The sequence below is a fragment of the Xiphophorus maculatus genome, chromosome 12, assembly GCF_002775205.1.
Source record: "Xiphophorus maculatus strain JP 163 A chromosome 12, X_maculatus-5.0-male, whole genome shotgun sequence".
NCBI lineage: Eukaryota > Metazoa > Chordata > Actinopteri > Cyprinodontiformes > Poeciliidae > Xiphophorus > Xiphophorus maculatus.
Window position 1 is genome coordinate 4058355 of NC_036454.1, and position 12592 is coordinate 4070946.

Consider the following 12592-nt stretch of genomic DNA (forward strand, 5'->3'; position numbering starts at 1 on the left):
ACTCATCCCTAGTCTTCGGGAGGCGTAGCGATGGGTTTTTATGCATTTAAAAACCAGTGGTACGATAAAGGTGACAAGCAGGCTGTCACCCCCTCGAAACCACGGAATGCTCCCGAGCCGATGAAGGGAAAGGGGATAGGGAAGCTCTACCCGCCGTACCTCCACACTAGAAAATAATGCGGTGAAACCCCTGTTGGGAAACGCCGCTAAAACCTGCAAGGGGACACCTGCTCAAAAACGCTTTACTAGTGCACATTAAAAACTTGACACTTACCTATATCGCTAAAATCAAAGCTATGGAACAAGCATCCCGCTCCAAAATCACAAAATACACAGCACGTTATCCAAACCACCTGCATATCCCCCAAGAGCGCACAAGTCCAAATGAGGACAATTACGTAACGGGATTCCCCAGTCACCAATTAAACGCACAGAAATGGCGTCTCAGCGTAACGCTAACGAGCCAGAAATCCAACGCGAAACAAGCGCTCAAACAACGTAAATCAGACCAAAGGTAAGACAAAAAGTCAAACTTACCGAACCAAACAGAACTCACAAAACCGTTTGAACGAGCCCCCAATTGTTACGACTGGCTCAAGTTCATAACAATAACGGGAGACCATGCAGGGATTAAAGTGCATAAAAAAGGAATATTTATTAACTCAAACAACAATGGATTGAGGATGTCAGTATCAGTGGTGTAATGCAAATGTTTGGATGTGATGTATGAGTGCATATGGAGTTGTTGAAGTGCAAAAACAAGAACAAACTCAAATGTGCAAAAGGAGGGGAGCTGAGGCCTGGCAACAAAACACCGCAAGCATCAAGGAAGAGTGGACGCTGAAGGCGACCCAGAAGGTGGAGACAGCCAGGTTTAAATGCTCTGTGCTCCAAATGAATAAAATCAGCAGCACCTGTAAAGGGGAGGAGCACAAAGACAGACAAGACACCTGCAACCCAGCCATTAAGGCCCAGGGCCGTAACACCTTCAAAAATAGGTTTGCTTTTATGTCAAGTTCTATCAGTAATACTCAACAGCCATTGCAGAAATAAAAAAAAGGAACATTTTGGTCAAAAATGCAGAAATTTTTAGATTAATGTCGGAAATTTTCTAGAAAATAAACCAAAATCTTTAAGTTTGAAAAGTTGAAAATTTGCAAGAAAAGACTCAGAAATTTTAGGATTAATCACACAGATTTTCTAGAAAGAGTTTCAGAGGTCAAAAATGTTTAGTTTATTTATTGCAAATATTTTTAACTTTTCAAGTTCAGAAATTTTCTTATTTTTATCTTAGATCATTTCTGAGACTAATTTCAAAATTTCTGAGTTTTCTGGCAGAATTTACTCCTTTTTTCTATCTACAATTTCCCAAACACGCCACCAAAGTTATACTTTTTTAGTCAAAAACATTGGTTGTAAAACCAGTTTTTTCAAACTTCAATCTTAACATTAACATTTCCACTGGACACCAACATGTAAACATATGTCACACACATTTTATACGGTATTGTAGTCTATAAAGCCGCCACAAAATCCACAAATAGAACAGAAAATAAACAGGACGGACATATATCAAAGCAAAAGAAAATAATAAAAAGCAAACAAGATATCTCGGTTGCAAGTCTAGAAGGATCTCTAGATAATGCTGCTGGATTTCCTTAAGTCTTCTTAATTGTCATAACTCGTCTTTTTTCCCCACTTATTCATTCTTTTAGTCAGAGAATGAAGGTCATTCGTTCCATCGCATAAATTTCCTTAAAAAGTCAGCCATTGTTGTATCGAAGGAGTAGTTAACTGGCACCAGGTCCTTGTGACTTTTTTGCAAGCAATTAACAGAATTTGAATCACATCTTCCTCAAAAAGTGGAGCCTCCCTTGTGCAGGCAGCTCCACTTCTGCTTTTCAAAGATGTACAGTTAAATGATGGTTCATCTGTTTGCAGCCATTTTCAGGCGCAGGCGTAAACGTTGAGTTGGGGAGGCGTGACCAGCAGCAGCTTATTTGGATTTAAAGTGACAGGACGCCCTAAAACAGCTCAAAACAGACAGAACTGACCAGGCTAAACCTCATTATCTAAGAATAATATTGTGCAAAAAATGTAACAAACATATTTTGTACAGTCCACAGACCTATAATAACCTGTTCAGAAAGCATAATAGGTCACCTTTATGATGGCTTGTATATATAGCAAATTTACATATTTTCATTCTTAAAGCTGCAGTTCTCAACTTCAAACGATTTTGTCTTAATAACAAAATGTCTGAGAGGTTAACTGATATCTAATTTTAACACTTTGCCGCAGCATGCTCTTGTTCATTCGTGTGTTATCAGTTAGAAAATCTTTGAGCCCCTCAGATGTGTCTGCTTGTTTGGATTTGAGTGAGCTGTGAGGAAGTTGGTTCTTTTAAAGTGGCATCTGCCAGATCATTTCCCAAGAGACTCTCTAACTTACACAGATGAAACTTATTACCAAAAGAAAGTAACAGTGTTTTTATCATTTCACTGCTTGAATAAATAAGGCAAATGAGGTTATATGTGATAGAGAAATAAGGGCATGTGCTATGAAAACTGAATACCAATTCAGTGAAGTCTATGAATATCAATTTCCTCATATTCGCAATAAGGAGAAGCATAATGAACACATTTGTGGTCGACACTTATGTGCTTCTGAAACGGGTCATTTAAAGATGACTCACATTATGCTTGGAGTGGATCAGTCTATTCATACTTTTGAGAAAAGTTACTTTTAAAATAAAAATGAAACGTTTTGAAAGTTATGAGTAAGGCTGACACAGGTTCAAAGGCTCTGAGGTAGCTGTTTTATAAAAGTCTCAAATAAAATCTACCTGAAGCCACAAACAAAGACTTTTTCCTGGAAATATGTTTTAAATTGGTGCTTTTAGTGGATATTCAGGATGATGAGGCACTGCAGACAAATGGCATGAAAACAATAAAATCAGCTAAAAGGTGTGAGAAACTATATTAAACCACCAAAGGCTAAAACTAATCTAAGAAAACCAAATAGAAATGAATACATCAGTATGGCAAGACAATTTGAGCAATAATTAGTTCAGCTGAAGAAAATCATGTGACAAGACCTGAGCAGAAGTAAAATATGTGACGGCGTGTTAGGGTCATTATAAATAGAAAAACAAACCAAAAAAACAATTTTCCTACGAAAACAAGCAAAGGAAAACATTTCTGGGCTTCAAACGTAGAAAATTTGCAAAAAACAACTCAGAAAATTTCAGCTTAATCTCAAAAATGTTCTGAAAAAAAAACAGACATTTCTGAGTTTGAAAATGTTGAACATTTGCAACAACAAAAAAAAAACTACTCAAAAATGTTATGATTAATCTCTGAAGTGTTCTATACAAAACTTGAAAATTCCAGTTTGAAAATCAAACATTTTCTAGAAAACAGTTGGAAATTTCTGAGTTTCAAAATTTGAACATTTTGAAACTCAGAAAAATTCCAAGTTTTTTTTTCATAAAAAATTCTGAGATCTGTGAAAAACAAACCACACAAAAAAATTTTGCTTCTTTGCCTCCAGAAATCAGTCAGAAAAAAACAATCAGAGTCAGGAGGCGGGGCTTATTGCTGTCAATCAGCTTGCATATGCTCTACAGTTATGCTTAAGGCCAAGAAACAACTTATTCCTGGTTTTTTATAAAAGTTACAATAAAAGAATTATATTTTCTCTTTATTTAAATCACTCCAGTTTATTTTACATCTAATGAACTGCTAAGCAGCTGTGTGCGCTATTTATTGTTTCATTTATGGTGTATATTTTTATAACCCAAAGCCAAACATATTTTTGCGTTACGGATGTTATTCTGCAGTGAAGCACGCCAGACTGTTTTATCACCCCTACTTTTACTTTTTACACACATTAACAGACTTTATCTTTTGTAGGATGGAGAAGGACATTATGGTTCAGTTTCCGATTCCTTTGTAGGCCGGTGCAAAAAGTCAAACCTCATTTTAAACACTAATAAGACTAAGAAAATGAGCATTGATTCCAGAAGGTTGTAGCCATTCTCTGCCACAGTCATTAAAGGAGAAACTATCCAGGCTGTCATTAATTATAAATATCTTTGCATTGTTCTGGACAATAAGCTTAGATGGGACTAATGAACTAATCTGCAAACTTAGACACAGTAAAGAATGTTCCTCTTGCAGAAGTTGCTTCTTTAATGTCAACAACTGTTTGCTGCAGACATTTTGTGCTGCTTTTATTGAAGGTATTTGTTTGGATTTGGTCTCTGTGTCTGAATCTTTGGATCCTGGTTCTGTCATGGGGAGCCGACAGAGAATCTGACCATCTGTTGCTGGCCCGCTCGGTTTGTTTTTGGAACATTTTTTAGTAATTAAAATTTGTCACGCTGCTTTCAGTTTCAGAGAGTTCAGTCAGATCAATCCCCTATAAATTAAATATTGGAATAACTATACAGACATGCAATTCTTAGTTCAATACTTCTGTAAACTAACCAGTAAAAAATTACAGAAGAGAGACTCTATAGGCACCCTTCTGTCAAAATTTAATCGGAGTTTGATGGATGAGTAATTAAAGACCCTAATTAATTGATTGCTATTAATCCCCCCCCCCCCCCCCCCCATCCCCCCCCACCCCCCACCCCCCCTTCCCACCCATCCCCCACTCCATCTGTTACGCCATCTGTTATTCCCGCTATGTGTTTTAAAAATAGTACAAGTATGAAAAAACATTGAGTTTTAAGAATAATATAATTAAAGTATGAAAAAACAATAAGTGTTAGATAATCTAGAATAATATACAATATAGTATATTTAAATAGAATGTTGTAGTTACCTCCGGTTTTTCTCACTAAGCCATTTGGTGTTTGTGCGTGTGTGTCTGGCTCTCTCGTGCTGGGGGATTCTCTTGACCTGAGGGTCATCACAGATGGCCTGCAAGGAAACTCTATATCTCCGGAAAACAGATTTTCAAACCGTCATCGATTATCAGCTCGGAATCTGCGCGGGAAAAGGGTTCCTGCCAGCTGTCCGGCTCTCTCGTGCTGACTATGAGTTTGTGACATAATACCGGACAGGCCTCACCTGTCATCTGTGTGAGACGTTGTTGTAGTTACCTCTGGTTTTAAACAGAAGTGTGAGGTGGGTTAAAAGCCCCTCAGGATGATGACCTCTGATCACCATACTGGTTGACTATCAGCTATCAGCTCTCAGGATCTGCAGCACTCCATCTGTGTGCCCAGATTCTACGCCCGAGAGGGGATCTTACCATCTGTGTGAGGCGTTGTTGTAGTTACCTCTGGTTTTAAACAGAAGTGTGAGGTGGGTTAAAAGCCCCTCAGGATGATGACCTCCGATCACCATACTGGTTGACTATCAGCTATCAGCTCTCAGGATCTGCAGCACTCCATCTGTGTGCCAGTGGCACATGTGACCACTTGTGAGCAAATGAAAAACACAGTACAATTAGAGCACAAAAAATAATAAGTGATCATCAGTATCAAGATTAATACATAGATTGTCACCTTTCCTAGATAAGTTTAGATTTATCCATGCCATCTGTGTATGTGTGTATGCGTGCGAGGTGTGTGTCGGCGTGTGGGGGTGTGTGCGTCCAGGCACAATAATAAACACATACCTCTAAAGAAAACCTACAGTTTAACTGTTTTACTATATTATTTAGGGTAGCACGACTAGTCGGTGCTGACTATGAGTTTGTGATTTCCTTCATCGCTTAAATTTTAAACTCTTATAGATTTTCTTTTTCTGTAACACTTGCTAGTGTGAAACGTTTCAGTAAATGTTCCTCATTTGTACCCGTACTTCTGAAGAATATGTGACAGACAGTAAACAGGCCTACTCAAATTTAACTTATATCTTTCCGCAGTTAAAGAATTTGTCCAGACTTTTCCAGAATTTGGTCCGGCATCATTGTGAATGATTTTGTTCAATCTTTTTCTTGCTGTTGAATCAGCGCTGATCTTCCCACTGCTTCATGTTTTCTCCAAAATAGTAAATCTTGGTTTAAATACATTTAAACTCATAGATTTTTTTCTGTAACAGTTGCTAGTGTAATACATGTCAGGAAATGTTCCTCATCTGTAAATGTATTTATGAACAATATCTGACAGGGACTAAACAGGCCACGGTCAGGTGGCTCTTATGTATCTTTCAGCTTTCCCTCCACCCATTATCTTACACACTTTAGTGTGTTCACTAACGAAATATAGTACACCTCTAATTTTTTTAATTTTTCATTATTAAAACTTTTAAATGATCAACGTGAACCATCAGTCTGTATTAAAATAATTAATATAATTCATATTATTTATTTAGATTTGATGTTTTAATGTGTGCCCTTGGATTTATATTGATTTATTCAATATAATATATTGATTTATTTATCAAACTGAATAGCCATTCCGTTTTTTTTTATATAGTATTTATTCTTTTGGTGTTTGTTGCACAAATTTAAATATATGCCGGCTATCAACCAACAATTAAATCAGTGAATTTGTGTTTTTTTCTTAAATACTCCGTCTCACCAAGACTTACTTACATCTTCTGACAACTAGCCCAACTTATAATAACATTGACTAAGTTTGCTATTGGTACACTTTACCTAAAATTAAAACTTAAACATACTCACTACACAACCATGCTCCAAGAGTTGCTCATAACATGGTGAATTGTTTTGTTACCTTAAAAATGATCTGCAGCTTTTGTTCCTTGATGCTGTCTGTTCTCTAACAGACAGTTCAACACCTCTTGTAATTGATAAGCTTATAAATGATCAATGCGAAGCATCAGTATGCGCTAAAGAAGATCATATCAGTCAGATTAAGTAAAATATCATTATACTCAAAGCAATCAAAATTATATTTCTCTGAAAGGTCTTTTTTTTCGGGGAGTTTAGAGTGTATAAAAGGAATCAGTGAAATATACTATGAAATATTTTATCTGCTGCATCCCGATAATAAAACTTCAATTGTGAATCGAATGATTACGTTGCATCTAGATACAAAAGAATCAACCGTTAATTAGTAATCATACCGACTAACAAGATCTGAACAAACAAGAAACTTGACAACCTCAAGGGATTCTCACATTGGAGAATAAACCGTCTGACTTTCTTTAGCCACTAAATTTAACCTTACCAAAGTTTTGCCTCGGAGCAAACAGGTACTGAGTTTGAAGCGGATCAGACGCCTTCAGCCATTTGCTAAAGCTAGACTCCGGCCTTCCTCACTGTAAAATAAAACATTAGACTTAAACAAAAAGTTCAAGCGAACATCACTTAATTATCATCGACTTGTTGTATGTACTCATCTTAAACAAGTGGCAGGAACATTTGGATATAAGAAAAAAAGCTTTATAAGTTAATCTATTTAAGTTGAGTCCATGTAACAACTAAAATCAAATAAAAAGTGAACTATTTGAAAGAAGTGAGGATTTTGGGTGGTAAAAGTTGAACATTTTAACATGTCCAGACACCATTTCTGCTCAAGCAAACCAAAAGGTTTTAAACAGAACAACCATGTCAAATGATGAGACCGTGAATCTTTAATCTATGTAGAAAATATATTGCTGCTGCTGCTGTAAGCAGAAAATAAAAGAAGTTTTACGGAGAATAATATTCTGGATGAGTTTAAGAATATTGTTTGCCAAAATCACACGGTGTAGCTACACTTTCTTTTATATGTACCAGTAATTGAATCTTTTTCAGGCAATTGGTTGCATAAATTAAAGTAAATACGGTCTATTTTCCTGCTCCACATACTTAGTTAGCAATTTGCCAGTTAGCTTCCCAGTCTGAACTTCTGGGCAATGTCTTGATTCAGTCAAATTGTCTATCCTGTATCTCCTGAACTCTGATATTTTGCTCGCTGGTCTTCAGCGTGCTTTGAATGCAGTATCGGGTTTCTCTTACTTTAACCCGCCCAACTTGCACCTGATTGGCATGTTAGCCTTTTGATTCCCTCCCAGCGAGGCGGTGCTTCACAAAGCAAACTGTTTGTCAAACTGTTGATCTGCCTCATGGCTGTTTTAGAAGATATGGTGACTGAGTTTTAGAGAGTACTAGCCGGCTCATGCAGCTTGTTTTTACTAGATGGCTGTCCTAAAAGTACATATCTTTAAAATATGAATAAATACGTACAATTCCATAATTATTCGATCCAACGGTTATAGAAGTTTTGTAATAATGCAATTCAGGTATTTTATATTTTCTGGACTAAAGGAGGATTTCAGTTCAACACCTGTGGTTTCTTAATGTAAGTGTTTCTGCTACTGGACAAGAAACAGGGTTAAAAGAGGATTTAGAAAGCAAAATACAAAGATGATAGTTGTTTTTACCGAGAGCAAGGCTGTGACTAGTTATCAGGATGGAATGAGACCTGTAATGAGACCTGTAAAATATTTTTGGACACAGCCATCCGCAGGAGCAAGATGAAGCAAGAACATCGCAACACCAGATGTATTTTTTCATCCTTATATCCGTGATTTAAAACTATTTTTAATTTTGTGTCATCTTAAAGATGGAAAGAGTCAATTATTTTTTCACCCATGGAAAAGTGTAAAGTGTTTATTATGAGTAGGATTAACCAAGCTGAAGGAAAACGAAGAAAAAGGATAAATAAATATTCATCGATACAGAACCGAATCAGCAAATATGAACTTATGAAACTATTGAAACCTTGAAGAATTTTACATTGTGTAAGATATTTAAGAAAATAATATTGAATCTGCGTTCATGAATTTCTTTATTTGGTAAAATACGTTTACCTTTTGTTTTGTTGAACACCAGACATCTCATCTCTTTTCCACAGTTTTTTTCCCACTTAGTTCCACTACTGCTGTGGATTTTATAGTCAATGTTTAAAGCCAGCACAGAGTCTAAAGCGATGGAGGAAATTTACGTCAATATGGAACCTGTTGGAAAAACCGCATCTAATCACACAGGTAAGAACAAAGTTACAGAGAAATCTAGCATGTATTGAATTCAATTTTGCTAAGGTTGAGGTTTTTGTTAAGGTTGGAGCAGCTCCAAAGAGAGGCTCTGCCTCCGTGCGGCTGTCTGTTTGGGAATCCTGAATGTTTTACTTTTGGCTGAACTCATCACCCTCAGCGTTCACAGTGAGTCTTGTTTTAGTCATCTTAAAGATGTAAAAAGACTAGATTTTGTGTTTCTGTTATATAAAAAAAAAAAAGTCATTGTTCCCCTTCTAAAATCAAACTGATCAAATAGCAAAGGTTTAAAAAGAATAAAGCTTAGTGACTCAAAGTGCTGCAGAGAGGTGAAACATTACACATGAGTTTGATTCATTTCCAGCAATGGTTGCATTTGCAGCCATTTAGGTTAGCGTGTCTTTAATATCTTCTCTTTTTTCAAACTATTTACCCAACGATTCATTGTTCAGTGTTACCTCAGTTTAAATTCTACAGGCATAACCAAAATCATGAAACTATTTTATAAGTCTTAAGTGAAAACACGGTCTTGCCACTTCTTTTTGCAAACATGTTTGTTAATTTTTTTCTGCAGCTCATCACATGACAGCAGATTTTTCTGACATCAGCAACATTCTGACCGAGCAGAACAGCAGCAGCAAGTTTCCCTCCATGATCGCTAACGTCACTGAAACGGCTCCACGAGCTGAAGACACTTTAAGGTTGGTCAAAACTTTAAAAAATTTGGATCTCGTTAAAAATTGAATTCTACTCTGAATTCTAGAGTATAACTAATAACTTTCCTTTTTGGTCTAAATGAATATAATGTAAATGAACAACTTTTATTTTAATTTATTAAGCGCTCTATCATTTGCGTGTGCTGAAAAACAACGATGTAAAACAAACTAAACTTTGATTTTTTTCTCCTTAAAGGGAAATTGTGTCCTACAGAACGAACAAACATCAGTTGTTCCTGTTCATCCAGGGGCTGCGGAAGAAGAGAAGAGCAGATCCACTAGTGATGGATGATTAGGATCTGTGTTCACTGTGATATTATTCACCAACAATAATGTAGCTTACGTTGTTACATAAAATCCTAAAGATAAAATGTTCACTTCCAACTGTTGTGACCTGCATCTAATAACACAACAATTTTATCGCTTGTACTCTGTGTTTTTCTTTCTTGTTAAAATTCTGACGTGATAAACAAACGTTTTTTTTTTTGTTTGTTTGTTTTTTTTTTTTTTGTATTTTTGCAGAGGATCGGTTGATGTGTTCTGATTGTGTATTAATGTGACTTTTACTACGAAACTTTATGGAGTTCCAGTTGTGTCCGGTAATAGAGGATTAAGTTCTATCTTGGTAAAATTATATTTCCAATTATTTACTATCATTTGTAATAAAGTGATGCCAACACCACGGATTCAACAGTGAGGAGTTTGTTCTAGTCATCTTAAAGATGGAAAGAGTCAATGTTGTGCTGATTCTGAGTAGCTGAATGAGTAACTGAATGACTTTTTATTCATTTCAGAGCTCAATCAGCGAGGTTATTCATTTTGTGGTGATCCTAGTCTATGAAAGAAAGAAACAAAGAAAGAAAGCAGCAAATGTACATGTTGGTTCCCCTGAAAATATGGATAAATTCAGTCACTGTAGGGTTAAAGTAATTTGAAGAGGGAGAAGCGTATAAACAAGTCAATGACGAGTCAATGACATGATGCATTCTGCATTTTTTAACTCGGTTAACTTAACGTTTTGTTTTTTTACTGACTTTAATACATTTAAATCGCTACGTTGTTTGATAAGTAGAATGGAAATGACTTTTTTTGTAAACGGTCTTGTAAATTAGCGTTTTATAAATCAACTGAATTGAATTAAGAAATTTGACCATCGGATTGGACTGAAGAGAAATGATGAGCAATGTTTTATGGGTTTTATAAAGCAAAGATTGGTATTTTTGTAACATCAAAAGTTCATTTTTCAGGCAAACAGAAAATCCAGCTTTTTGTAGTTTACTGGGACTAACAACCCCCGGACAAATTTGGAAAAAAATTCAGCTAAAGTGGGTGGTGCTTTAAGGCATAAACAGACACAGCCTAGTGTGGGGCCATATGTAGAGGGGATAAGCAGGGCTGTAGTAAGCGCCGTTACCGATTTGGTACTTTGTGGTTATAGTTTTCTCCAAGTTGCGCTTAAGAAAGTATGAACATGGGCAAAACTGAGAAACTCTATCAATCAACCAACTGGATATTAAAGTATGTCACCGGAGATTTGTTCTCCTGTCCACGCGATGAATCCTTGGCCCACTGCATCAGTGAAGACTGTCGCATGGGAGCAGGCATAGCGGTGATGTTCAAGAAGAAGTTTGGTCGAGTCTCAGAGTTAAAGAAGCAGAGTGAGTCAGACTAGTTACTAAAATCTTTGTTTTGGAAAAAATGTTTTATGTTTTTGCAGTTCATTCAAATGTCTGATTTCAACAGCAAGTGCTAAATCATATCCTGTTTTGTATTTTTTTTATGTCCTAATAGAGAAGCTGCCGGGGCAGTGTGCTGTCCTGACACATGATCAACGTTTCATCTACTATCTGGTAAACATACCACAATTATACTGCATAGGACCAAAACCTGTTTCATTATTTAATCTGGTAACTGTATCTTTCCTATTATGTGTCTCAGATCACAAAGACAAAAGCCAGCCAGAAACCCACGTATGTCAACCTAAGACAGAGTCTGGAAGACATGAAATCTCACTGCTTAGAAAATGGTGTCAATAGGATATCAATACCCCGGTTTGTAGGAACTACTGTGAATAAATGACTATAATAAATACCCTTAAATCTTCTTCTTTATTGGGAATAATTAATCAATTTGCTTGTCTCGTATCTCCTCCCTCAGAATTGGCTGTGGCCTGGACCAGCTGCAGTGGTCAAAGGTGTCAAAGATCCTGGAACAGATCTTTAAAGAGACAAATATCTCCATCGCAGTATACAGCCTGCCCTGTGTTGGGTCAAAGCTTCAAATGCATGCCGTGTAGCACATTTTCATTGTGGGTTTTTTAGCTTTAAATCCTTTATAATCTCTTAAAATTTTGGATGAAATCAACACTCCTTAAACAGTTTTAAGGAAACAATAAATAAGGAAACAATAAAAACCAACCCATAAGATGTTTAGATACAAGACTTTTAACATCCCACTGATGTAAAAAATGATGTTTCCTGCCATTAAAGATACGAAACTTATTCCAAACACTGATGTTGCACTCTGTGAATATCATATTACATGATGCTACTACTAAATCATGCTACATAAAGTGATCCAACAAAGCCCCTGAGGCAGGTAAAATACAATAGTTATGCCTAAAATTTGTTTTTTTGTTTTTCTAAATCTATATAGTTGTTGAAAACGTAGCTTTTCCTGTGAATCTGTAAATCTAAATTGTGAAAGAGTTTGCTTCTCTAGCTTTATTTTTCTGACCCAAATTCAGGAGCAAGATTGTTGTCACAAGTTTTTTTTGTCATGAGTTTTTAGTGATTCTGATGCTTGACTTTTTTAGTATTTGTAACCTGTGAATGATGTTGTACAGAATATTAAGACTTATATCTTTGAAAATTGCTTTGTAAATAAAATTTAAGATCATAGTTTTTGACAACCTTT

General features: G+C 36.1%; 1 protein-coding gene across 1 annotated transcript; it reads left to right on the forward strand.

Moving 5' to 3' along the window:
• The first annotated feature begins 10921 nt into the window (after positions 1–10921).
• LOC111610301 (O-acetyl-ADP-ribose deacetylase 1-like) lies at positions 10922–12592 on the forward strand. Its single transcript, XM_023343589.1, has 4 exons — positions 10922–11334; positions 11468–11526; positions 11615–11727; positions 11834–12592. The coding sequence occupies exons 1-4, from the start codon at positions 11142–11144 to the stop codon at positions 11970–11972; spliced, it is 504 nt and encodes a 167-aa protein (XP_023199357.1). The 5' UTR covers positions 10922–11141; the 3' UTR covers positions 11973–12592.